This window comes from Lepidochelys kempii, chromosome 1 (genome assembly GCF_965140265.1).
Source record: "Lepidochelys kempii isolate rLepKem1 chromosome 1, rLepKem1.hap2, whole genome shotgun sequence".
Lineage (NCBI taxonomy): Eukaryota > Metazoa > Chordata > Testudines > Cheloniidae > Lepidochelys > Lepidochelys kempii.
The window spans coordinates 121,542,307-121,570,178 of NC_133256.1; the positions used below are offsets into that span (position 1 = coordinate 121,542,307).

The window sequence follows — 27,872 nt, forward strand, 5'->3', positions numbered from 1 at the left end:
TCAAAATAGTTCTTATATATTTACACACTAATTACCAGTTCCTAACTCCACTGATGACAATATGAGCTTTTCCATCCCTTTTACTCAAACCAAGACTTGTCTCAAATTCTACCATATGCTATTACGGCAAAAGCATTATCGAGCACTTAGAACACATTTTGCAATATTTTTTCTTCAATTTAGTATTTGTGTTCCTTTATACTTCCTGTAGGACGGAGGCTTGGAACAGAGTCAAAACCAGAATTCAAATATATATATATATATATATAATGTAATGTTCAATATTTGGGGTGGGATTTTCCAAAGTGCTTAGTGTTGATCTAGCTCTGCTCCCATTAAAGTCAAAGGTAAAACTCCAAAGACTTAAATGGAAGGAGAGTTGAGCCAATGCAGAGTGCTTCTGAAAACCTCACCCGTTATTTCTTACCAAAACAAAAAAATCAAGATTTGTCCCCTATTTATATTACATTGCTTTAATTTTAATAGAGGTCCTAATGACAAAGAGTTTCAACTCTAGATATTCGAGATATATTGATAGCAAGGTTTCCTCCAGTATCCAGACAACAGGAGTTCTCTCAACAGGGAATCCGCACTGAGCCAGATTTGGGAGGAAGGTTTTTTTTATTATTTATTAAGGCACTACCACCCAAGAGATCTGGGTTCAATTCCCATCTCTCCCACTGTGTGACTTTAAGAAGTCATTTAATCGTTCTGTGCCTCAGCCTCAGTTAAAGCATCTTGCTGCTGTTGTAATGCAAATAATATAGCAATAACATTTCCATGCAGAATCAGGGGCTGTTTACAACCTGAATTTTAAGACAGCTTGGACTTGCTACCTGAAATACATACTGTTAGGCTGCACCATACTCCCTGTTGAGAGCATCTATGGGGAAAGCTCTCAGCTCAAGTATATATGATGTGGAAACATCCAGAGCAAACAAGACAGAAGCCCTCCCACCCAACTCCTTCCATCTTTTCAGAATAGATTGTACAAGTCAATCCTGTAAATGCTCATAAAGGATGGTCTGGATAGTTACCAGGCATCAATTAAGTTTCAAAGCTGAAAGAGAGAACATTATGAAGGAATCAATCTACAAACTTTTAAGAGACCTACCAAGAGCCATGTGAGCAAACAAAGACTTTCAGGGCCAGATCTTTCAACATCCGCTCACAAAAACAGACATACTGTCCTGCATATATTTACATAATAACAGACATTTTGCATGAAAATGGGCCTAACTACACAAATGTTTGCATAAGGGCCTCTTTCTTTAAAGATATGGACCACAAAAAAAGACAGAAAATGCTGCCACATGAACCATGATTCGAGAGATATGAAGAAGCAGTAATTGTTTCTACACAGTCTAATCTAGAAGGTTTGCAGGATTCCTATATAATCTGAAGAGATGAAGGAGTATGACTGGGATTGAATTGTAAGAACTTTGAGGCTGCACAAACCAAAAAGCCTCATTCCCAGGATAATACAATGACTGGGACACAGTTGGATGAGGAGTAAAACAGGAGAGATGATCAGACTATAACCAAGAGCTACTGAAATAAGTCCAATTCTTTCAGTTTTCAACTGACTCTCAGAATGTGATGCACTTAAGACTTTTCATAGTGCTGACAGCAATTTATCTATCTCAGTGGAAAGAAAGATAGCACTAAGGTGGATCCTGTTGATAGGAGTTCTCAATAGAGATAGTCAGAGTTAAAGGCACTTCGATTATTTGCTACTTTTGAAATGACAAGGAGAAAGGGGGACCTAAAAAGCACAGAAAACACCTTTATTTCTGATGATTGGATTAGACCAGAGTCATGTGTTATGGGAACCTGGCAAAGATAAAGAATATGGTAGCTCAGAGACCAGGCCTTAGACTTCGATTTACAAAGTTTCTTACATCTCTAGGTCTTGGATCTCTGCACCAGTGCTGAAAAGTTTTGTTATCAATTGTAACAATGCAGAAATGTCTCAACAGAAAAACACAGTACAAGAAATACCTCTATATGAAACCCCCAAAATTAAATTCCTACGTGAAAAAGGAAAGCGTAGCAATCAGCGAAAAAATAAAATGCTGAAGTTGATAAGCCGCTCTCAAGTTTGATTGACAACTGAAAGAGATTGAATTGAGTTGGCACTGTACATACAGATACTTATTTTGAAGGGATAGTGTCAATGTATACTCTTTGAAATTCAAGTCTAGGTACAAGGGCACAAGAGTTGACACACAAAAGTCTCAGGAGTAAGGATTTGTGCACAATATCACCAGAGGAAAATTATTTGCTTCTTCTTGGTATTCCATCCCAGCTGCTACTCAAGCTGCGCAGAGTGTTTCAGAAATTGGGCTGAATTTCAGGGGTTTGTTCAGCTCCAAAACTTTCCCCCATCAACCCTGCTTATTCTTTAACTCTTTTGAGAAGAGGACAGGCAATTCAACACACAGCCCCACTGGTTAGTTTCTGTTGCTATCTTCTTCATACTTAGCATAAAGTCTGATGCTCCAAGCTCCCTTCAACACTGTGGATGCTTTTCAGGTCTGGGTGTGCAGCAGCCATGCCAAGTAATATCAGAAAAAACAAGCGAGTTTAAATTTAGCAAGATTTGCCCAGCAGTCAGCTGACATTCTCTGAATATCTTAGGAAGAGGACTACTACCTCCTCCCTGAAGATATAAGCAGAAGGAAGATGGGTGGGAGGAATTGCAGGCAACAAAACTCTGTTAGGGTGTAATCTAAGAACATCCCAGTGCCAGAGAGAAAGGGGCCCCCTGAGATCTAGTAGATATTTTCAGCTGGCCTGATCAGTTCAGTGTATTCATTAATGTCATAAATTATATCTGATATGGGTCACGTAAGGCAATGGTTCTCAACAAGTGATCCAGGGGCTGCTGGGGGGCCGCAAGCTTGTTTCAGGGGGTCTGCCAAGCAGGGCCAGTATTAGAGTTGCTGGGACCTAGGGCAGAAAGGCAAAGCCCCACCACATGGGGCTGAAGCCCAGGGCCCCGAGCCCTACTACCCGGGGCTGAGGCTGAAGTCTGAGCACTTAGCTTTGCAGGACCCCATATGGTTGGGGGACGTGGGCAATTGCCCCGATTACTACTCCCCAACACCGTTCCTGGCTTTTATATGCATAAAAACCATTGTTGTGGCACAGGTGGGTCACTGAGTTTTTAAATAACACATTGTGGGGGGCCTCAGAAAGAAAAAGGTTGAGAACCCCTGAGGTAAGGTATCATTGAAAAAGTAATAACACACTGATCATTAATAATCTTGTGTGTTTGTATGTACAGTAAAAGCCATGGGAACATACAAATGTGAAGGATGTGTGGGACTAAAATGTGTTTACCAGACAAGTCTGTGGAGTGAGTAAACAGGTTTCTCCCTGGATGAGTTGACGCTTCCAGACAGGTGTCATCGGAATCTACTGGCAATCACATGTCAAGTGGCCATTCATTTGCATTGGAGGGGACAGGAACAGATCAATTTGCATTAAAGCAAACACCAGTGGAGGAAGAAAGCAGCACGGGGTTGCCTTCACTACCAGACTCCCAGTCTCCTTCCTCACAGCTCGAATGAACTTTACTTTGTGGGGTACCCTTCAGAAGAGTCCATTTAAAAGGTTCACTGAACTATGAAAGAGAGGGGCAAAGAACCCCAAATTATCTTTCACCTAAGATGCAAAAGGAACCTTGAGGAGAGATCCTGACTAGAGAGAGGGGTGGTCAGTCATCTTGCTGGAAGAAGTGTGTGGTAAGAATCTTACCTGATACCTAGACAGTAGCTTGTTAAAGTCATAGCATTCGAAAACATTTTTGAGTTTTATTTGTTTGTAACCATTTCAGTCTTTATCCCTTATACTTGATTTCACTTAAAACCTACGTCATTGTAATTAAATAAACTTGTTTTACTTTTAATCTAAGTGCTGTGTTTGAATTGAAGTGATCGTTTACTTCAGTTACACTGATAAACTGTGCATTTTGCCTCTTTAGAGGAGCAAACCAACCTTATTATTCCTCTGAATGTTTCAGGAAAGGGCTGGACATTGCAGGGCACGCGTTTTGGGAAAATTGGGACTGGGGGTATATTAAGGTCATTTCACCAGGTATAATCAAAGCTAATGGAAACCAGGGAGTAACTGTGTTGCTACAGGAGGGAAACTGCTAATGTCAGAGTGCTAGATGAGCGTTGCACAGCATACAGACAGAGAATGCATGCTTGTTGCTGACTGTGAGCAGTCCAGGCTCCCACAGGGGAGCTGCAGCAACAGAGCATTTAAAGCACTTGGGATTACAGGGCAAGTGATAACAACCCTTCATTGGTCTGGATTTTGCCTCAGAACACAACATAGGGGTAATGCATTGTTGCACTGCCCCTGGAGCAATCCAAGGAGGGGATTGTGACATAGGGAGTCACAAACTCCCACTAAATCCCTGTGCTGCTCTGTGGAGGGAATATGTTGCATTAAGGGTTTACTCGCTGCAACCCAAAATGGTAACATAGCTGCACCAATGGGGGCAAAGGGGGGTAGTTTCAAGGCTCCACCCACTCTCCATCACCTCCCCATCCCTGTGTATGGGAAGGGGATGTAGCACCCCTATGGAGCCTACATCCTCTACCAGTCACATACCTCGCACATCACATCCCCTTACTCCCCTGCACTTCTATATAGCCAGGGCCATGATTCAGCCCTATATAGACCACTTACTCAACTAAATAATTATATTTGGCATACAAGACAGTGAAAAATTATCTTCTAACATTTTTATTATTTTTATCTCTGAACACAATTTAAATGGTTAATGTGTCTACTGAACACTACAAAGGTTTCATGAATTTTCATAAAGATTATTCTCGCACAATTGGCTCAAATAGCTTTGACTTGCACAAAGGAGACTAGAAATAATTTTCATCTAGGAGGTTTCAGCGTGTCAGGCAAATGCTATGTGGTGCTGCAAATATCCTTTACTTGGGGCCTCACTGATTCTGCGAAATATCCCAACCTTCCCAGATGGAAAAGGCATCCTTAAGGCTTTGTTTTGGGGAGATTACAGCCTACAGATTCTATTGTCTGAGACTCCAAAACTGAAAGCAGATGGGCATCTGTTCTTGTATTTAAGCACAAATTTCTACAAGTGTTTCTATTTCATACTGAAATACAGGAACACACTATTTTCCTGAAATAATATATTACTATCTTCATGTTATCTGGTATGTTTTCTTCTGACTGCTTACGGAGGTGTGAAATTTACTTCTTTGCACATAAAATTTTCTGAGAACAAGTCTGCAGTTTTAAGGCAGAGAGAGAAAATTACACTTAAATATGACCATCCAGGACTTAAGCCTTGGACCAATGCCAAAACATATCTTTTGAATGACCAAGAGCAGAAATAATTGCAAGATATCGTTAAAAATGTATAGTTTGTTTTTTTCTTACAAAAGGAGCAACCAAATACTGTACTTTCACTGAGAATGGCCTTATTTTATATTTCAAGAGCAACAAGAAACAACCAAAATAAAGTCTCCATGGCCATGCCCAAGAGGCCGTGATTAAACTAGTGTCATCTAACACATTTTAAACTAGTGTCATCTAACACTAGTGTGACCCTGTTTAACATCTTTAATAGACCTAAGATTGTATTAGCTGATTGTAGTCATTTTCAAAGTTATTAACCACATCTACACATTTAACTCTGTCTACAAAATATGTGCGCCAACACAGTTTGATAGCTACATGGACTGCAGAAGGTAACATTCATTTTCTGTGGCTAGCGATTCACATGACGTTGGACCTAAAACACACAATTCTGAATACCATCTTACCTTCCTCTATTTCCCTCTCTGTAACTGGTCTGATTTTAACAGTCACTAACTCAATAGCTGTTAGTGTTCGAAGAACCAGTGCCATCTGCCATATGACAGCATGGAATCCCCTCTTTCTAATAGTGTTAACAATTAATCTCTATGTGACCATAAATTTTGGAAAAAATATTGGCTACTAAAACAGGCTTGACTTGAACTGGAAAACGTAAGTTAATAACCAGAATGATATGATGTTAAAGTCTTGGTGTCAAATATTTTTGCTGTGTCATTGAATATTAACATAAAACCACTTCAAAGCCTAAAAAGAAAGCTGTTGCGTGTAGCTCTGCTTTGGATCTCTTTCCCATCTAATTCCAAGAGACTGAATTCTACACTGTTCCTAGCATCACAAGAAGTCCTTGTTCCCATGCGCAAGAGGAGAGACAATGACTGAACGTATTTAAGTGAAGACAATATTTAAATTAGACAATGATGAAGATCCATAGCTTCTCCTGAACGTGAGAGAAGAAATAGCTTATGACATCAGCACTAAGCAGCCTGGCGTTCACACAATCACTCAGATTTTTCTGAGAAGAAACCACTGCAAAGGTGCAAATAAGGGAAAGATCCTAAATTTTGTAAAGCAATGGGAAGTTTTATAGAACTATTATACAATAACTCTGCAAAAACATTCCTCTGAATTACGTGGCCACCTTAATTTATGGTCCACTATTTTACTATCTGTATGGCTTGAAATACTTTTATAGTCTAATACAAAGCTTCAGTCATAAATGCTGCAGGTTTACAAGTAAGTTTTATTCATAAACCGCAGATGCTAACTTTATCATAACCTATAACCAACTAATAATGCATCACAGTAAATATCTTTTGAATTCAAAGAATGAAAGTTTTGTGATGACCCTACACCTATACATTTTGTATAATAAAGTTATGCATCGTTATGAAAGTTCTATAGTCTCAAATACTACTACAGTGATGAGTACACCATATGAACTGAGACAGACAAATGAGATAAAAATGAACTGAGTTTTTTCAAAGTATTAAAAATGTCCTGTTTTCTAGAACTAATTTAATAATGTTATCCTGATTTTGGTCACAAAATAAGAAAGATATATGGCCACAATAAGGGATCTTGTCATATATTTAATAGATTGATAAACTCATTAGGAGATGCTGAGAATTTTTGTTGCCCAACCTTTCCTTAAGGCCTCTCTCTGTTTCCTGTTTGTGTCCTCCACTGTCACATATACATAGGATCCAACCCTCTATTCCCTTGCTCCTTGTGTAGTCATTCATACCTGTGCAGAGTGAGTACAAAATGCTACCCGATCAGAATTCTAGCGTTATATGCCCACTTTGAAATGGCTGCACAAGGCGCCAGGCAATGGATTCTCAGCTCTATGGAAGGGGAAATTTTTTGTGCTGGATCCCCTCCCTTCCATTCTTTTCCACTTTAATTCCCTTCCTGTTAACATCATGCATCAAAGAAGCAAGTTAGTGCGCAGCAAGCTGGCGTGTAAATCTATAGCACTCCAGCGTGCCACTCACTAACTCTCTCTGTGAACCCTGCTGCTGAGCACTAACAGTTCCCCAGTGCACACTGACCTACAGCAGTATGGAAAGCACCCTAGGGAACCATTAGTGCCCAGCAGAAGGGTCTACACGGACAGTTAGTGCAAGGCATGCTGGAGTGCCTTGCACTGCACCCTGCTGTGCACTAACTCTTCATACAGATATGCCCTTACTGGCATAGCCAGGAATCTAACTCACAAGTTTCTGGCCCTATGTTTAATCTATTAAACAGCTCTGCTTCCTGCTAAATCCACACACACTAAGCTACAAACACATGTGGTCCTGGTGCAGGAAAGCACTTAGACATGTAATTTTAAGAATGTGAGCAGCTCCACTGAAATCAACCCCAGTTCAGAAAGAGCCTGTATTTTCACAGTCTCAGTGGCATGGAGGATTCTGAGAGTTTCTCACTTTCGTGTACCATTTGCACATATATAAAATAAAAACTTAGCCATAAACATCTCAGAGGTTTCCTAATTGATCTCCACGTGAGAGAAAAAAGTAATTATTGCAAAGCTGTAATATTGTTACTGTTTAGACAGTAACAACAATATGCTGGGCGTACTTGTGTAAGCTCTCCGTGGATTGGACAATAGAGGCATTAATCATTCTCTCAGAAGTGACTCAAAAGGAAATGCAAAACTGGTAGATAGAGAAATTTCATTGAAAATATCAAGGAAGTCTCTACAGTGACAACACTGAGTCTATGCTACTGATGACAGAAGAAGGAGGGGCTGTTTGGAAAATATAGAAATAAAATATTAATTTTAAAAGTTTCAGTAACATTACATGAAAGTGGCTTAAATTACTATGTTTGGGGATTTTTTATATTAAAATACTTATTAAAAGATAACACATTTACTTGGTACAAATATAGTATACAAGTTCTAAACTTTTTAGGAAGATTCTTGGGCTTGATCCTATAAACCTGACTCACATAAGTAATTATGACTGCTGAGAGACTACAAAAAGGGATAAGAATTACTCCCATAAGGCTTTGCAGGATTGCCGTCATTAATTTACCCTAAGTCTTAATTTCACGAATATGATATAGATTTAAAAACAATCCAAAAAGTTAAACTGTTTGAATAGTTTTTCAATATTTTTGTTTAAGCTGGAGTCATTAATGCAGAATTTGCTAAGATATCACATACAGTAGGCATTTAGAAACCTGGGTCTTCCTAAAATTATCAAAATACTCTCCAAAAAAAATACATTATTGTCCTTGAATTTGGTTGCTTAAATATTTTCCTCATTTATAATGTTAAACTTTTATCGACTTTCTGAATATTTGAGAAAATGCAGTTCATGACGGATACAAATTACTCTCATTTATAGTAGATGGCCTGAATAGTTGCACATGTGCAAATGTGTAATTTAACTCCGAAAGTCACCACCCAATGAATACCAGGAACATTACAGGCCAAAGTTGTTAATGACTGTGATTTTCTACTAATACATTTCAGATGTTTTTGAAGATAAACTTCATCTATTAAATACTATGGCTTTGAAAGATGTTTCTCAAAATGTACACTGTTATCCTCCTTAAGAACACTCCAGTTAATTAGAACAGACCTTATAGGTATAGCAACATTGACATAATTGATAATTAAGAGCTATACACAACCAATTTAAAGTTAGAGCTTTATGTAACAATTCCCTCTCTACTCTGCAATGTTTATTTTGACACTATAAGCAGTATACTATGTGATATTTCTTTATTTAAGTTTGCAAAGTTATTCTGGATTTATAAGGCTTGGCCACAGCAAAGAGTATCATGTACACATTTTTAGAGGTTTTTTTTACCAAATAAACTATGGGCTAGAGAGTGCCGCTTACTGTAGGCAGAACCACTCCACCCCTGAGGGAGCTCTGGAAGGGATAGTTCCTTTCATATTGTTTAGAATCCCTCTCTGAGCTCCACATTACTCTGGCCCTGTGATGATGTAGGAGTCCGCCTGGGTGCGGTGGTTGTTAATGACATTCACAGTGTCTGCATCCAGCGATATGGCTCTACACTACTCTGTGGAGGGCTTGGGTAAGTCATGGGGGCTAGCCTAGTACTATATCCCATGGATGCAGACACTATGAATGTCATTAACAACCAAACCACCCACACAGACACCTGCATCATCACAGGGCTAGGGCCAATGGGGGCCTCAGCCACTGAAGAGAAGACCCTTCTCCTGTTGCTTCAAAACACCAAGTTCCTCAGAGAGAGAGAGAGAGAGCATGCTGAGGATATACCTGTCTCCCCACTTCCCAAAAGACTGTAGTAATCAGAGTGAGCAGAGAGGTAATCTCTCCCCCTCCCAAGAGGAAGGAGAGAGCGTTAGAAAAGAGCACGATGAGGGGGGCTAAGGAGCTGTGACTCTCCACTTACAAAACAAATGTGGGAGGCCAGTGGGGCTCCTCTTTCTCAACAAAGGGAGATATAATGGGAAATACAGAAGAACCACATGACTCTCAGCTCTTCCCAGAATCTAAAAGCCTGAGAGCAGGGGCCCTACACACCCTCAAAGGAAGGAAGAGGCATCTGCAGCCAAGGGGAGGCTGTGAATAAAGAAGTTCCAAGATCAAATGCCTGGAGCTCCTACTGTGCAGTACACCATAGATCATATTACTTTTCTCATTGACCTCACTTAGCCAGCAAAATGAAACACATATTCTTAATACTGGAGCTTTGGGCTGGAAGTTAAAACCTCTGAAGCCATTGTACTCTGGGTAGGGGCTAGCAGCAAGCTGAGTCCTAAGCTGTGGGGGGGAGTCGCCTGTTCTCTGTGTCTTCAATAAAAGTATACAATAATTGACCACACCTGAGGCTTGCAATTCTGTGCTAGATCCTACACTAGGCAAAGCAGTCTTATAGTTTGCACTATCCAACAGCAGCGCTGACTGAAATATAGTAAAGCTTCTTTTGTGAAAAGTTTCAAAAATTTCAAAATCACTTTTGTTCTATAAGGTATTTGTTTCTTTGTTTGTTTACTTGAAATTTTGGGGGGAAATCTTCACTGAAAACCCAAGCAATTTTCTCACCTGCCTCTGCCCTTTTTTTCCCTTCCTTCCTTTTTCCATTTTGCCCCTGAAAAAGGGGATGGGTAAAAAATACCCCCAAAATGGCAGGTGGGTTCCTTTTTGGATTACAACAAAAATGTGGAGGGGACAAAATTGTTTCTGAAATAAGGCCATTGTTCGACACGTTTCTAGTTTGAAAAAATTCACCCAGCTCTACCCAACAGCACTAACGATAAAATAGCAGAAGAGAATAGGTGTATTTTGTTTCCTTATATGTATGTTTGTGGGAGGAAAAGGTCTAAACTACTGAATAAACCCATATCTGCACATATTTTTAGTAACACAATGGATTACAATACATACCGCCTTCCTCACTTCCTGTTTTGAAACAATAATCACATTTGGTGGATCCCCGACAGCTGTGGCAGCCCCTCCAATATTTGTGAAAATTACTTCTGCAATCAGGACATGTCTAGGATCAAGATTAAGTACCTCGCATAACCTGCGGCATACATAAGAAAATGAAATCAGCTCCTTAACCTTTGATTAAATTGCCTCAAACCTTAAATGATTTATAAAACTTAGCACTTGTGTCAGAAACTCCAAACTGTTGAACAAAGGTTAAAACTTGACCTTTCATAATTAATACTTATATTTTACAATATACTGCAATGGCTACTGCATTCAAAATACATATTTTAAAAACAATATTAAAAGTAGCAAATCATTACAACAGTTGAATTATAGTTAAAGTTACATGAGCCTTCCCATTTTAACAACCCTTCCCCATGCTATATAACTTTCTAACACATTTAATTTTCAGGCTAGAATTTGCAAAGTGTGGTCTCTGCCCATAACTATTTCTTTTAAGGTTGAGCAGGAGCATTTCAGCAATTTTTTAGTACAAGGAAAGTAGAAAATACACTTTCTGCATGCATGCATGCATTTTTTTAACTTCACTAGCTGCAGAACAGCTGATTATAGATATTAAGCAATTTGTAAAGAAATCGCTGTCAGTGAGAAGTATCTCAGAACATTAGAATGAGTTTATCAAGCTATGGTCCATTAAAATCATGCTGTGTGTACACAGTACATTTTGCACAGTCTGTTCACTAAAGGCCTTATTCAGGAAAGCCCTTAAACACGTGCATGACTTTAAGCATGTGCTAAGCCATTTTGTGCTTAAAGTTAAGCATATGTCTAAGTGCATAACTGAACAGAGATGGACTTGCATGTGCTTAAATGCTTTCCTGCGTCAAAGTCTTAGGCCCCAATTCAGCAAAGCACTTAGGTACAACTTAATGTTAAGCACATCCTTAAGCCTCACAGGGTACAGCATCACCACATCTGGGAGGTGTGATTCCCAGCACAGGTGGACAGACTCATGCCAGCTCAGCTTGAGATAATACTCTAAAAATAACAAGGTGGACTTTGTGGCACTGGTGCCATGTCAGGTTAGCCACTCAAGTCCACCCAGTCCTATGGGTTTAAGCTTGAGCAGCAAGCCTGAGCCACCATCTTTACTGCAACATCCATGCTGTTATTTTTAGAATTCTAGCTCAAGCTGAGCTACCACAAATCTGTTCACCTGAGCTCAGAATCACACTTCCCAAATTCACTGTAGACATACCTTTGATTTCAAAGGCATTTAAGCACATGCTTACATGATTTGCTGAATAGGGATGGATTTAAGCATGTGTTTAAAGCTGTTTCTGTTTAAGTGAATCTCAGATTTTAAGATCATACTCATCTAGTCTGATCTCCTGAATATACAAGCACAGAATTTTAACAAGTAACTGTGCCCATAAACTACAGTATCTTTTTTCAGAAAGACCTCCTATTTTGATGCAAAGAGTTCAAATGACAGAAAATGGATCACGTGAGATAAGTTGTTCCAGCGGTGAATTAGAGGAAGAGAGGAAGGATGGTCCAGTGGTTATGGTGCTAGCCTGGGACTTTGGAGACCAGGTTCAGTTCCCTGCTCTACCTCAGACATCCCATGTGACCATGGGCAAGTAACAATCTCTGTGCGCCTGTTCCCCATCTTTAAAATAGGGATAATAGTACTTCCCTCCCCATAAGCAATCTAAGTGCCTAAGAGATACAGAATTACCCTTAGTGTTAAAAATTTGTGTCTGGGTGATACCAGAGGGCACTGTGACCCAAGGGGATTCAGATTGCTTGAGCTCTGAAGCACCCATGGGGTATCCCCAAACATCATCGCCTAACCCACCGCCCCTCCAACCTCAAGGAATATTGGGCCTGACTACTGAAACCCACAAGATGCCCTCTAGCTCTGCGTCATCCTCTCCAGATCCACAAAGACGGAGGAAATCTGCCTCACGCACTTGTACAGACAAAATGGTGTCTGAGCTCGAACACAGCTGGTGGCTGCACTACAACAGGTGGCTGCAGATACCATTGAAATTAAATCTACAGTTTCCACCCTGCAGATCAACATGACTGAGATTCAGAGTGCATGCTCTATCCAGCTTGATGGGAGAAGCTGAAGACAGAACTTCTGAAGTGGAAGATGATTTCAAAGAACTACTAATTACAGGTTCTGAAGAACTGTAATGATATCAAGACTATTAAGACCAAGCTAATTGATCTGGAAAGCCACTCACAATGATGTAACATCAAGATTGTGGGTATGCCTGAGGGAATTGAGAAAGGTAAATCCTCTGAATTTGTCCCTAAACTGCCACGTTGTTGGATCTGCCAGTAGATTTTTGTTTTGATATAGAGTGAGCACACCGGGCCCTTGCCCCCAAGCCAGCTCCAGAAGATTGGCCTAGAACATTGATTGTGAAGTTCTAGAAGTTAACCACTAGGGAGCTTATACTGAAGAAATCCAGATTAAAAAAGGAGATGTTATGGGGAGAACCAGCAATTAAAATACTGCTCTTTCAAGATTATGCCCATGATGTGGTTGCAGTGAGGGTAGCTGTTAACAAAGTGAAACAATTGGCTAGGCGGATGTCCTTGAAGTATATTATTAAATACCTGGCAACACTCCATATTAAGAATGGCAAGAAGATAGCATTATTCAGTTCCCCTCAGAAGGCAGAAAACTATCTCAAAAAATCTACAGACTCCTCCGTCACAAGAAGGGACATGTATGCCAGGATCTGATCTTATGGAATTTATGTATTGCTCTCTCAGATCTGATATGGCTGTTCCAAACAAGTTGATGGGTGCTACTTGATACTGATATGTTAGTTCCTTTAATTTTTTCTCTCTCTCATTGAGATTGAAGAGTTAAAGGGTTATCATCAATTTACTTCCACTGGCCCCTGCTTCCTCTCCCCAGCCTCCCACGCCCAGTTCAGCTCCCCAGGCCCCACTGCCTCTCTCTCCATTGCCCCAGCTGATTCCCTGAGCTCTTCTGCACATCCCAGGCAGGCTAGTCCAGACACATACAAGTAGGTAACTGCAGCTGCCAGCAAGGAAGGAATGAGACTCAGCAGGTTTCCCCGAATCCTCACAGGCAGGGATCTGCGCTGCCAGCCCAGTCTTACTTCCCTACTCTGGGCACCACTTGGCGGGGCTCCCTGCGGGTGCCTTTCCCAGGCACATCCCTTCAGCCGTGCTCAGCCCAGTGGAAATCTGGGGGTCATGTGACCCCGTGTGCCCCCACACACACATCGCCTGTGCTTTAAAGCCTTCATCAGAGGCTGTATCATCTCTTAGACCATCTTCAAAACAAAATGGAGAGAACACAGAGTTTATACTGTGGTGAAGGAAATTAAGGGCTCCACAGTACACTATGCTTCCTGCCTCCGCCCCAGAAACTCAGAATCTTCATTAATCTAAAATATGAAATCAACAAACTTCTGTCCCAACAGGCTGAGTTTGCCTTATTCTGTCTGAAGCAAAGCTACTGGGAATCTGTTGAGAGAGATGGCAAGCTGCTGCATGCAGACTTAAGGAAAAGACTAACAGAAATACGATTGCTGTTATTCACAATAGTAGTAACAAATTATATACAGTACATTCCAATATTAATAAACAATGTCAACAGTTTTATTTAAAAATATGTTTAGCTGAAGAGCGAATCAGTAAAGATGCCCTAGATAACAGTTTTATTGGATTGTCTCTGCCACCGCTCTCTGACTCGCAGAAGGAACTATTAGATGCTCCTCTAGAAATCATGGAACTGGCTCAGGCTATAAAAGAAATGAAGGTTGGAAAGACTCCTGGTGCAGATCAGATCTCGACTGAATTTCACAAAAAGTTCTCTGAAACTTTAATACCTATATTTTTGAATATGTTCAGTGAGGCCAAGAAAGAGCAACCTCTCCTGCCTACTGGAAGAGAAGCTGCAGTTTCAGTTATTCCTAAACCTGGGGAAGACCTTGAACTATGTAGTAATTACAGGCCAGTTTCTTTAATCAATTGTGACACTCAGATTTTAGCTAAAGTTTACACATAAATCAGGTGTGTTTCCTTCATAATAGACCTGGCTCAGATAATTTGCATCAACTGATTGATATTATTGCTGCTTTGAGAGAGTCTGAGGAACCCTTAGCTGGCATTTCTTCAAATGCCAAAAAGGCTTTTGACCGCATAGCCTGCGACTATCTTTTGCATGTGTTAGCAAAATTTGGGTTTGATAAAGAATGTATTGCTTGGATTAAGGTTTTATACTCTAACCCAACTTTTAGGGTAGTTACTAATAGTATTATTTCCACCCCATTTCCATTTCAGCGAGGTATGAGGCAAGGCTGCCCCCTTTCACTTCTTCTGTTTGATTTAGCTCTAGAAACTTTGACTGTTGCCATCAGAGTAAATCAACATATTCATGGTATCAGGGTGGTCCAAACCAAGCACAAAATTACTCTCTATGTGAATGCCGTATTTATATCTAAGCCCAAGGCTACCATTCCTAACCTACTAACCACTATTAATAAAGTTGAACTCCTCTCAGGATATAAAATTAATTGGGGGTAAATCAGAAATCTTAGGAATTAACCAATATGCCCACAAAGGCCTTTTCTCAAATTGGGACTTTCAATGGCATTTCTTTTACATGAAATATTTAGGAATACTGATTCCCAAAGATATTCAGGACATCCAATAACTAAGCGATCAGTTTGCAGACACCTAGAAGATAATAAGATGATAAGTAACAGACAGCATGGATTTGTCAAGAACAAATCGTGTCAAACCAACTTATTAGCTTTCTTTGACAGGGTGACAAGCCTTGTAGAGAGGGGGGGAAGCAGTAGATGTGGTATATCTTGACTTTAGTAAGGCTTTTGATACTGTCTCATGAACAAACTAGGGAAATACAACTTAGATGTAGCTACTATAAGGTGGGTGCATAACTTGTTGGAAAACCATTCACAGAGAGTAGTTATGAGTGGTTTACAGTCAGGCTGAAAGGACAGATCGAGTGGGGTCCCACAGGGATCAGTTCTGGGTCCAGTTCTGTTCAATATCTTCATCAATTACTTAATGACATAAAGAACAGACTTATGAAGTTTGCACACGATACCAACATGAAAGGGGTTGCAAGTGCTTTTGAGGATAGGATTAAAATTCAAAATGATCTGGACAAACTGGAGAAATTGTATAAAGTAAATGGGATGAAATTAATTAAGGACAAATGCAAAGTACTCCACATAGGAAGAAACAATCATTCAAAATGGGAAATGACTGCTTAGGAAGGAGTACTGCAGAAAAGGATCTGGGAAGTAATAGTGGATCACAAGCTAAATATGAGTGAACAGTGTAACACTGTTGCAAAAAAAAGCAAACATCATTCTGTGATGTATTAGCAGGAGTGTTGTAAGCAAGACATGAGAAGTAATTCTTCTGCTCTATTCTGCGCTGATTAGGCCTCAACTGGAGTATAGTGTCCAGCTCTGCATGCCACACTTCAAGGACAAACTGGAAAGAGTCCAAAGGAGAGCAAAAAAACGATTAAAGGGATAAAAACCGTGACCTATGAGGGGAAGATTGAAAAAACTGGGTTTATTTAGTCTGGAGACGAGAAGACAGAGGGGACACGATAACAATTTTCAAGTACATAAAAGGTTGTTACGAGGAGTGGGGAGAAAAATTGTTCTCCTTAACCTCTGAGGATAGGACAAGAAGCAATGGGTTTAAATTGCAGCAAGGGAGGTTTAGGTTGGACATGAGGAAAAACTTCCGAGCTGTCAGGCTGGTTAAGCACTGGAATAAATTACCTAGGGAGGTTGTGCAATCTCCATCATTGGAGACTGTTAAGAGCAGGTTAGATAAACACCTTTCAGGAATGGTTTAGACAATACTTAGTCCTGCCATGAGTGCAGGGGACTGGACTAGAGGACCTCTTGAGGTCCCTTCCAGTCCTATGATTCTATAATTCATTGAAATGCAGTTGCACAAGTCATTCCTTGACTTCTGAGTGCATAGCTGTACAACTTTAGTGCTCCTTTACTGTTCTTTCTTGATGCGGCATAGATAAACTTTGCAAAAAGAATGCTTACTGTAGTCTATAAAAGCGAAGCTGCGAGGGATCATTAAAAAATGTTTACCTGAACTGTAGGATTAAACCGTTATAGTTCACTTATCCAAGATTTTCAATTTCCCATATAAACAGACAATTTTGTAAAACATTGCAAATCAAAGTGTCTTGACATTCAAAATATGTTTTAAAATAAGTTATAGCTAAAGAAGGTTATTTATTGAATTATTTCTAAAAACAATTTACCACAAAATGTGACAAGAACAGAACATCACATTTTATGCCTCACTGATAAAAGTCTGAATCCTTATTGTCATGGAATCAGTAGACTTCTCTGTTAGCTTCATCTCCATGGTAATAACAGTGTAAAATAGCACTTGGAAATTATAGGTAAGGACTAAGGAGAACAACAATGGGATAAAAAGAATGACCCGTAGCATGAGATTTTCAGAAATATACACATACATAATAACCTTATATTTTTAGAATAACCATTAGAGTAGAAATTATTGTGATTTTTCTAGTTTAGAAGTACAACTGATAGTAATTCAAATAAAAGATTCTCTCATATGCTGATGTTACAATTTTATAACACTGGATATAGGATTAGTATAAAACAGAATAAATGCTACTCTAGTATTATATGTAAACAATGGTTCAGAACGTGTAGACTTTTAGGATTTCAATCCATTACCAATTCCATTTTATTTAATTCCAAATATTCTGCAACATAATTGGAGAAGCTTGTTTAACCATCTCATTTTTACCTACTGTAAGTGATAAAAATACTGTTTGAGTAAAAGTGATATGATGTTTAAAATATAATCATACAGCAAACAAATGGAGCTTTCATTCACCAGCTGTTTCCCAGCCTGTAATAAATTCCACTTGCAAAACAGACCTTTTCTGCTGTAAACTACATTTTAATGGGCCGCACATCTTCATACAATTCTATACACTTGAATATGATAAAGACTGCAAGTGTTACATCACCCAATGCCATATTTAAAACCATCTTCCCCACACCAGTTTTGTTTTGTTTTTTTTAAACTAAACTGGATTAACTGGATTTACTAGGTTGAATGTAGGTTAAATCCAGGCCAAAGAGTGATTTATAATCACATGGGCTAAATGTAATTACAAATCACATGCAGTTTCCAGAAAGCTACTGTAACTAAAGTCACTGTTTTAATAAACAAATTATGATTAATCTAGAAATATGAAATTAACCTGGGATTGTATCCACTTCATGGAGATCAAGAAGAATAGAATTCAGAGTCTTCTATTCCAAAAAGGTTTCTTCAGTACAGAATAATTGCCAGTAGTATTAGCAGGGATTATAATTTCTTTAAATCATCCATTAGGAGGCAAAATTGTACATAAACAGTAGTCTGTACATGAAGGAACAGAGGTTTTGGGTTTGGGTTATTTTTTTCAAAAATTCCAGCACCCCTGTTTGCAAGAGCAATTTGAGCCCAGAATTAAATGGGTTGTGCAATTTGCAATTACAATTAAAATGTGGGCACAACTCAGAGTACTTGCATCTGTACCTACTTAATTGCAGAGATAGTTAAATCTATAAGTACTTGGACTTGTGCTCACAACTGACACATGAAGATATGGAAGCTGAACTCTTTAAAAGTTGTAGCTCTAGATACTAATTACAGTCAGAGCATTTGGGGTCCATTCAAACTGCTGAACAAACATCTCAAATATGATTTTGACACACACCAACTAGCAATTGGTAGCTATAACCAACTAACGCCAAAGGCAAAACATAAAATACCTTATGGTTACTGGAGTAAAGAGAAGCATTGTGGTAACGTTGTCCAAAAATGCAGAAAGAATTGCAGCAATAAGACACAGAATGATAATCATGGCCCACACTCTGCCTCTAGACAGTTGGTAAGCCTAATAAAACCAAACAAATAGCAATGGCATAAAGGCATGGAACATATCAGTTTCATTTTCAGAAATGACCAATGAACAACTTTATAAAAGACGGTGCAACAATGTCTGGGGAACATTTGTTATACTAGGAGTCTGGTGGCACCTTAAAGACTAACAGATTTATTTGGGCATAAGCTTTCGTGGGTAAAAAACCCACTTCTTCAGATGCATGGAGTGAAATTTTTGTGGTTACAGACTAACACGGCTACCCCCTGATATTTTTTATACTAGTCACCTCTTTAGGGCCTGCCATCCAAGGATTTCAGTATGCTTTTCAAACATTAATTAATTTAGCTACAAACTACTCTAGGGAGGTAGGAAAATATTTCTGTTTTACAGATGAGGAAATAGGTACAGAAAGAGTAAGTGATTTGCTAAAGGTACACAGGGAATCTGTGGCAGAACCAGGAAGAGAATCCAGGTTTCCTGTTTTCTCTTGCTTTAACTTCAAATCCTGCATTCCTGCTTTAATATTCATATGGAAATTCACTCCCTTGAATACAATCTAAGTAAACAAGCTTTACACAGGAAATTATGTATGGGATGACTGAGTACTGAATTTATTCTCCCAACCCATGGGCTGTGCACCCCATGCTCCCATTCTGTTCACATAGAATAACAGCTGAGTCTTTGGTTCAACCCTTACACAAAGGTCTGTGGCCGTTAATCATATATAAACATAAACTCAGTGGCCCAACCCCACCTCCTCTCTTCTGTCCTCTGGACTGGACACGGTCGAGTATGCATGTAGCCCAGCTCCATTGCACACAGTCAATAGGAGGTCAATGGGACTTAGGGTGATCGGATAGCAAGTGTGAAAAATTGGGACAAGGGATGGGAGGTAACAGGTGCCTATATAAGACAAAGCCCCAAATATAGTGACTGTCCCTATAAAATCAGGACATCTGGTCACCCTAATGGGGCTACTCACATGCTTAAAATTATGCATGTGCTTAAGTACCCTACTGAATCAGGGTCTGTGGCCTTAACTTATAAAAATATCATTTCTTAAAATGCTTTCTCAACACTTAGCTTCTTAAAAAATTAAAAATTGACCACTATACTTTGTAGTATGACAAATGTAAATTGTCCTTACATAAATGTTTTTAAATGTAGCATTTAGTCTAATAGTTTTGACTAAACAGCAGTTTTATTAGTTCAATAAATATGTAAGAGTGCTGCAGTAATATAAATACAGTATTCTAAAGAATTTAAATGCAAGATGTCACAATAAACCTACCTTTACTGCACAGTAATCAAAAAATCCAGTTTCTGAAAATATGGCCACTAAAAGCATCTACAGAAAAAGAAAGAAATAAGGATGGAATTATTTACATAAAAAAGTGAATGGTTTGGTTTGTTGCTTTAACCAGGAGTCCTGCATCTCTGCCACAATTTTGGTCCTGTTTTTGGAGAGGACATCAGCCATAAATCAGGGTGCCACGCATCAGAAGTCAGATTTCTATTACTGGCATTTATGGTAAAATTTACATCTGTGCAGTAGGGCCGTGGTCCTATTCAGAATGACAGGGGTGCATAGACCTTGTGCAGGCCTCCCTAGAGGTGTGAATTTCACTCCTAATTACTTGGTAGGCACCACACGTTACAAATATCTCTGCCCTTCTCGCTAATCAAAAGTGGTCATTAGTTTACAATTGTTTTCTTCAGCAATGCTCTATAGAGTCTAGAAGACATCAACTCCCTAAGATTATTTAAATTTTTCCATATTTCTGGGAGATTGCCTGGTCCCCCAGTCTTTTTGGATGCAGGAAGTCATTAAAATTCATAGATGGCAACAGATGTAGATGGCACTGGATTTTGTCTATTTATGATACCTTAGCATATTTCAGTCAAAAAGGGACAACATAGATTAACAGGAGTAGAGGTGGACAAATAATTGATATATTATTATAGTCTAGCCAGGTATATGCTTTTGTCCAATTGCTCATTCAGGCTCACAACAGAACACTGATTAGGACAAAGGAAATCACTTTCTCTAGTCAAGTATGTTTGAGGAAGGTTTAGTGTAAATAAAATAAACAAGTGGAATGAGAGTGATAATGCTTTCCAAAGTTTGTCTCTTTCACCAACAGAAGTTGGCCCAATTAAATGTATTACCCATCTTGTCTTAGTGATAACACTTGGCACGTATGCAGGCTTTTTCACTTATAGATCTCAAAAATCCTTTCAATGGGAGGTGTATTATCACTAGAGATGGGCAAAAAAAAATGGATTAATAGTTTATTTGCCCCAAAATGCAGTTTTGGTTGATCCAAAAATATTTGTGACTTTCTCACAAAGACACAAATGTTTTTCAGGAGCTAGGGTGTTCTCCTGCAATGTGGAACACCCAATTTCAAAACCCTATTCACATCAGGCAGAGAGGGGAATTGAACCTGTGTCTCTAAAATCCAAGGTGAGCGCCCTAAACTCTGGGCTAAAGGATATTAGGAGAACTCCTCCTCCAGCTCTTGTCCTTTAAAATGCTCATTCTGGGGACAAATTCACCAATATTTTTGTGCGATTTTCCTATTCATTTTGGATCAAATCATTTTTTTTCAATTTTTCAGAGCTGCCAGCTAACCAAAAAATGCCGTGAAGAAGAACTCTGATCTTCTTCTGACCCGAAGAAGAGTTCTGTGCAAGCTCAAAAGTTTGTCTCTCGCACCAACAGAAGTTGGTCCAATAAAAGAAATGTTATTCCATCTTGACTCAGCAAATCAAAAAATCAGTTATTTATACAGTTTTAGTTACCACTCCATTTTATGAGGGGAAGAAACAGAGACCAACATTTTCCAAAGTGCCTCATTTTCTCCAAGTTTTTGAGTGCCTCCAGTTTTTAAACACTCAAAAGAAGCCAAATTTTCAACATAGCAACTCTCAGTTAAAAGGATGTTAACAAATAAAAAGAAATGGCTAGACATCAACTACAATTATTCCAGCACTTTTAGAGCAAAAGTTACATTTTAATTACCATTCCAAACAACAGCGCCAGAGTTTCATAATCAATCCACTCCACCACTTTGACCATGCTTGGTCTCTGCAAATCAAACAATAAAATTATCAGTTAATCCTATGGATCACCTAACTAGTGATTAGTTATGGAACTGAAAATTCCACTTAATTAGTGCACTATTTAAATAAACTGTGATACAAATTAATTAGTGTTTCTGCAATGTACCCAAAGGGGGTTCTTTTCTATTATCTCTGGAAAATGCTGACAGTCTGAATGGCTCATTATCTAGCACCTACATTTGGTTTTTAGTTTGTTTGTTTCTCTTGTACAGAAATAAATGAAAACTGGTTTATAGACTTCACTTCACTTTACTTTCTGCTAACAGAATAGGACAATTCAGGTTCACCTGTGGACAAATTGGGAGGGAATTCAGAGAAAAGTAGTCACAAGGATAAGTGCAAAGAGTGAAAGAACTACTAAGTCATATACGGTACTTTTGCTAATTGTCAATTAAGGAGCCTGGAAGAAGATAAAAATATTTATCCCCCTGAGGGAGTGTTATCATCTATGGTGTCCCCAAGGCAGTATAATCAGTAGATATGTTTGTTTAGGCTCTATGGGAAACCTAATATAGCTGAACATGACAAAAATGTGAGGGATAAAGATATCAGTTTTCGGACAGAGCCAAGGAGCTCTGGTATACTTTACGACATTAATTTTTTTCCCAGGTGAGGGTACTGTGATCTCTTCTTGCTATTTTGAAAAAAAACAGCTTTATGGTTTTAAGGGATTTATTACAAACTAATTAAAGCAAACTTGAAATTAAGTAAACTTCTAACTAAAACTATTACATCTTTTACTGAACTATTTAAGGATTGAACAGCTCAATTGTCAAATCAAAATTATAATTGGAATTGAACTAATAAATCAAGAAATTGAGACTAATGGAATGGAATCAAGAACTGACCAGATCATAGAATGAAAACAGTTAAGACTTAAATCATGGAGTTAATATAACACATGATCTATTCTTGTACAAACTTAAGGTGTCATAGTCTGCTTTTAAGCTCCTGAACCAGTTACCAGACTTCTTTAAAGTTGCCACTTACTGAATGACTTCCACCTTGTCTTTCTACAGTTAACTCTTTCCTCACCTAATCTCCCTCTCTCTGACACAAAGTGATCAACAACCCATAATTTCCATTTTGGGGGCAGAAACTCTTTTATAACCCAATGGGACATGAAGCAATTAAGTTAGGATTTACTTCAAATTTAGAATAAGCACTCGCTATTTCTTTGACATACACATACACGTTCTCTTGTTCATACTTTTGAAACGTTTGGAGAAAAAGCATCCTTGCCAGGCAGATTAAAAAGGGGAACAAAACTGAAAAACGTTACTTAGGCCATGTCTACACTACAGATCTTAGAGCGGCACAGCTGTACCGCTGCAGCTGCACCACTGGAAGGTCCTCCATGTAGCCGTTCTATGCCAACGAGCAGTGGTAGCTATGTCGGTGGAAGAGTGTCTCCAGATGACATAGTGTTATCCACACCGGCACTTTTGTAGGTGAAACTTATGTCAATCGGGAGGTGTTTTTTCCACAGCCCTGTCCGACAAAAGTTTTACTGACAAAACTGCTAGTGTAGACATAGCCTTAGAGGAAAAAAATTGATTCTTTAGCTTGCTGATCTTTGGAGCATCAGCATCAAGACTGCAGAACAGGGACCAGGTGACGTCATCTCTGGTCTCAGTATCTTTCATTAGCTGGTGGGCTTCCTTGGGCACTTGGCTGGTCAGATGTTGTCATGGTCTCCTCCTTCCTGGAAGGAGGAGAGGCAGCCCTTCTTGGTGTTGTGATGGCCCAGGAAGGATCACACCTTCTTGGGGGCACCTAGACCTTTAAGGTTGTGATTCTACCTTGCTCCATTCAACATCACCACCCTGGAGAGCTTCCAAGCCAATCAGATGTTACAAGCTTCATAGCCCAATAATATGGTCCAATCAGAGTTGAGGGATAGGCAGGTTGACCTTTTTTTTTAATCTGGGAAGCACTAACTCTTAGTGGCAATATACGTCACTGAACCACAGGAACAGATCCTTCCAAGAATATGAAAAACATGGAATCAGTAGGAGATGACTCCACAGGACCCCCTCCTCTGGGGGGATAGAGATGGCCAAACTCCTCTAATCTTCTGTATATTCTGGATGCGTTCAGTAACCTAATGGCCTATATGGTCTCTTACATCACTCATACTTCCAGCCAAACCTTCATTCTCTCAGTACTTTTGAAGATATAAGGGATTATTACTGGTAAAAAATGGGGAACTATGGGATTTGCATAGACTGATGGAGTAAAAGATCATCCCTTAGCAAAAGTGCTATCTCCAGCACTATTACTATAGACCTTACATAAACAAGAAAAATTAAGAGTTTGAAGAACCTAAGAAAACTGAAGGTTAAACTAGGCCTCACCTAGGTCCATTTACATCACACAGTATTAGAGTAAATCTGAATTAAGATGAAAATGGTTGCATTCAAGTTCCTGCAAAATCAGAATATCATACCATTAAGTTGGCCTTGCTTGCTTTTTTCCCATCTGGAGCCAAGCCTGCATCTCTCTTTCATGGCCCCAAGAACAGGAATTCACAGAGTACACAAATACTGTTCTTGCAGCATTTTAAGTCCCATAAAGGCTGCTGCACCATGGGACCATTTTCACAGGGATAAGTATGTGGGGATTTATGATACAATACACAGTAATAAACTGAATACTTGAAATGTTGCAACTTACCTCACCAACCACAGCTAATGCAGCTAGAGCTGCCAAGGAGCCCAACATTGCCGCTAGGGTTCTGTGAACAATCTGTAACAAAAGACAAGACGTTACTGAAGACTATTTTAAATCTGTTTAGGCCTCCTCTACACCTAAAAAATATGTCAACCTAGCTACGTCACACTGGAATGGGTTACCTAGTGGAATCTCCATCCTTAGAGGTTTTTAAGGCTCGGCTTGACAAAGCCCTAGCTGGGATGATTTAGTTGGGGTTGGTCCTGCTTTGACCAGGGGACTGGACTAGATGAGCTTCTGAGGTCCCTTCCAACCCTAATCTTCTATGCTTCTATGATTCATGGGTGTGAAAAATTCACAGCCCTGATAGACAGGGTTAAGCCAATATAAGCTCTGGTATAGACATTGCTAGGTCAACAAGAATTATTTCATCAGCGCTAGCCTCTTGACGGGACGGATTTATTATAGCAACAGGAAACCCCTTCTGTGATTGTAGCAAGGGTCTACACTACAGCAGAACAGCTGTGGCGCCACAGCTGGGCCACCGTCACACCTGTAGTGTAGACACAGCCTTATTCTGAAAGCAAATAAAACACCCTTGACTTCTTTCTGCTTTTGCAACTTACTGCCCCATCCCCATCTCATTCTCCACTATAACTGACAGGAGGAGAACAATTCCATTTCACTGCGATATCTGACATTTGTTTTGCAGTGGAACAAAAACGTAGCTGACTGTGGATGGGTGGTATTTTCCTGGGATGTGAGAGACCCAGGTTAAAGTCCCTGTTCTGCCTGATTCGGAGCAGAGTTTTTCACTCCAAATCAGGAACTCAAACCTAGGTTTCCTACCTCTCAGGCCAGGATCCTAACCACCCAGCTATACACACAGACACACACATTCACTCTCATCCAAAAACTTTCCTAACAGAAGTTTCATGGAAACATCTGCATCTCTACAAACTACTCCAGCCTCAGCAAAACAGCATATTTCGGTGAAAACATTCCAACCAACTCTATTCTCCACTCCTTAGCTCCTTGAATGAGTCATATATAACAGCTGGCCTACCTTCCCCTCTAATTGCCCACTGGATCTCCTCCAAATCATTTTGCTATCTTCACTCTTTTGAATCTGCTTTCAGCAGTGTGTACATAGATCTCTGCCTGGCACAGCCTCAGGGGCTCTTCTCCATCCTCATTATCTTTGAATTTTCTGTAAATCCCTGTTGCAGGACCCTCTCTCTCTCTTTCCTGCCCTTGCTTCTGAAGCTCTACATCCTGCTGGTTTTCTTTTTACCTCTCAGGTCACTCTTTCAGCATCTTCTCTAGTAGTTACTTCTCCTTCCCTCTCTGGCAATGTCTTACAAGACTCTGTCCTAAATCCTCTCTTCACTTCTCTTCCCTCTACTCCTTACACCATCTGCTCAGATAGTTTCAGTTACCATATCCTCCTTTCAGTTCCTATGGCAAAGGGCAGGTTCATGCACCAGTTATCTCCTGTAATAGTTACTGCAACCTCCTTTATTCTGGTCTTCCCGTTTCATTGCTCCCAGGATAGCAGAACCGGGGGAGGAAGGTGGTGGGCATAGCATTCCCACAATAGAAGTATTGTGGGGGCAGATCTATGTTTCCATCCCTGCAGTTTATTCTTCAGCAAGTTCAAGCTCAAGCCATGCTCCATTGCTGCTGGACGGAAGTGAGAGCAGGACCCAGAGGGGCTGGAGTAGCTGCTATGGCACCCAGGAGCAAGCCAAGGAACAGAGTGACCAGGCCAAGCCTCACTAGCTCCCCTTGCTCCACATGTAGGTAACCTACCCCTACTGTCATCCTATCCCTGATACCCAACTGTCCCGAGAGGCTGAATGGGAGTGGGTGTGCAGGGCCACATGGGGATGGGGAAGCTGAGTGGGAGAGCAGAACCACATGGGGCTGGGGGGTGCAGGACCACTTTGGGACAGGGCAGATGCACCTGACTGAATGGGAGAGGCTAGGGGTCATTCAGGGTCTACATGGGGCAGGTTCCCCAACTCCCTAACAGTCCCTGCCTCTCCCACCCTCCCTCCAAAAAAAACCTGTTCCATACTTCTCCCACCCTTAGCCAACAACCCTCCAAGTTCACACCCAGGCTCCTTCCTAGCAATTACTTCCCTCTTCTGCAGCTCCTCCATTACTCCTGGTAACCCCCAAGCCTTTGCACTGCTTCTGAGGGGTGCGGGAAATACAGTTATGTAATGTAGTTTAAATGAATTATTACTCAAAGTTCTGTATTAATATGCCTAGTAAGAAATCTATTTGTCGAAAAACATTTCCTGAATCTTGTTTGATATCTGTATTGTTACAGGCATACTGTTCACAGCTATTTTGAAATAAATTACCAAAATAACTGAAACTGGTGTGATTATATTGTGTTATTTTGATAAATAAAATATGCAGATTTTTGCAGAATTTTAAAATAGTGTGCAGAATTTTTAAATTTTTGGCACAGATTTCTCCTAGGAGTAATTTAGGTTTCACTGTGCACCTTTGCCTCCCTATTCAAATTGTGCTTCCACTGCCTCTGCATTGCCCTCTAGTCTATCTGAAACCAGCAGCCAAAAGCATTTTCCTTTCCCACTGCTTAGACCATGTCACTCCCCTTCACTGGCCTTCTGTAACAGTAGTCTTCAATACCCATCGTATAGACTTTCAGATAACTATCAAACACACATGGCCTACCATGTCTTAGACTTTGAGAATGTTATCCCATTTTGACCTGATTGACTAGACTGATTATTTTGAAATTCAGGACCCTGAGAATGTTCTGGTATGGAAGTAGAAATTGATGATGGGGTTTGGTGTTTTCTTTGATTCAGCCTTGTTTATTTATAAGGCATATACAAAATCCTGCTTCTCCAAGTGCAGGAAGAACAAATAATAGTGGATAACTTCTTTGCTTACAGCCCCAAGCCTCTTTAGCCAGCATCTAACCCAGAAGCCCTCTCTCTTTCACTTCTTCCAGGGTCATACACTGTGCTTGTCCAGGCTGTCCCTCTGTCTCACCCAGTCTGCCTTCCTTCTCCTCTTTCTTTCTCACACACACGCATGCACACACAGTTCCATTATTCAGAGCCCCAATCCCTGCATTTTAAAATCCTTGGGTTACATGATTTAGCCTTTACTCAGTGTTTCTATGTGCCTGGCTTTGGGTGCTGCTGTCTTGTTTCAGCTACCTAAGTACAATAGTTTCTTTATATTTATTCTGAATGGAAGGCAGAAGCCACAGCCACACCTGACCCATAACAATGTTTAGTTCAATCCATAACAAATACAATATTTTG

General features: G+C 39.9%; 1 protein-coding gene across 1 annotated transcript in view; it reads right to left on the reverse strand.

Moving 5' to 3' along the window:
• The window catches only part of OCA2 (OCA2 melanosomal transmembrane protein), a 283,538-nt gene that overhangs the window by 156,559 nt on the left and 99,107 nt on the right, over positions 1–27,872 (reverse strand). The window contains exons 9-13 of the mRNA XM_073327707.1: positions 24,562–24,633; positions 21,785–21,850; positions 20,051–20,107; positions 18,647–18,771; positions 10,770–10,908 (exon numbers count right to left, since the gene is read on the reverse strand). Coding sequence (XP_073183808.1) covers positions 10,770–10,908; positions 18,647–18,771; positions 20,051–20,107; positions 21,785–21,850; positions 24,562–24,633 — 459 coding nt within the window. The remainder of the gene's footprint in view (positions 1–10,769; positions 10,909–18,646; positions 18,772–20,050; positions 20,108–21,784; positions 21,851–24,561; positions 24,634–27,872) is intronic.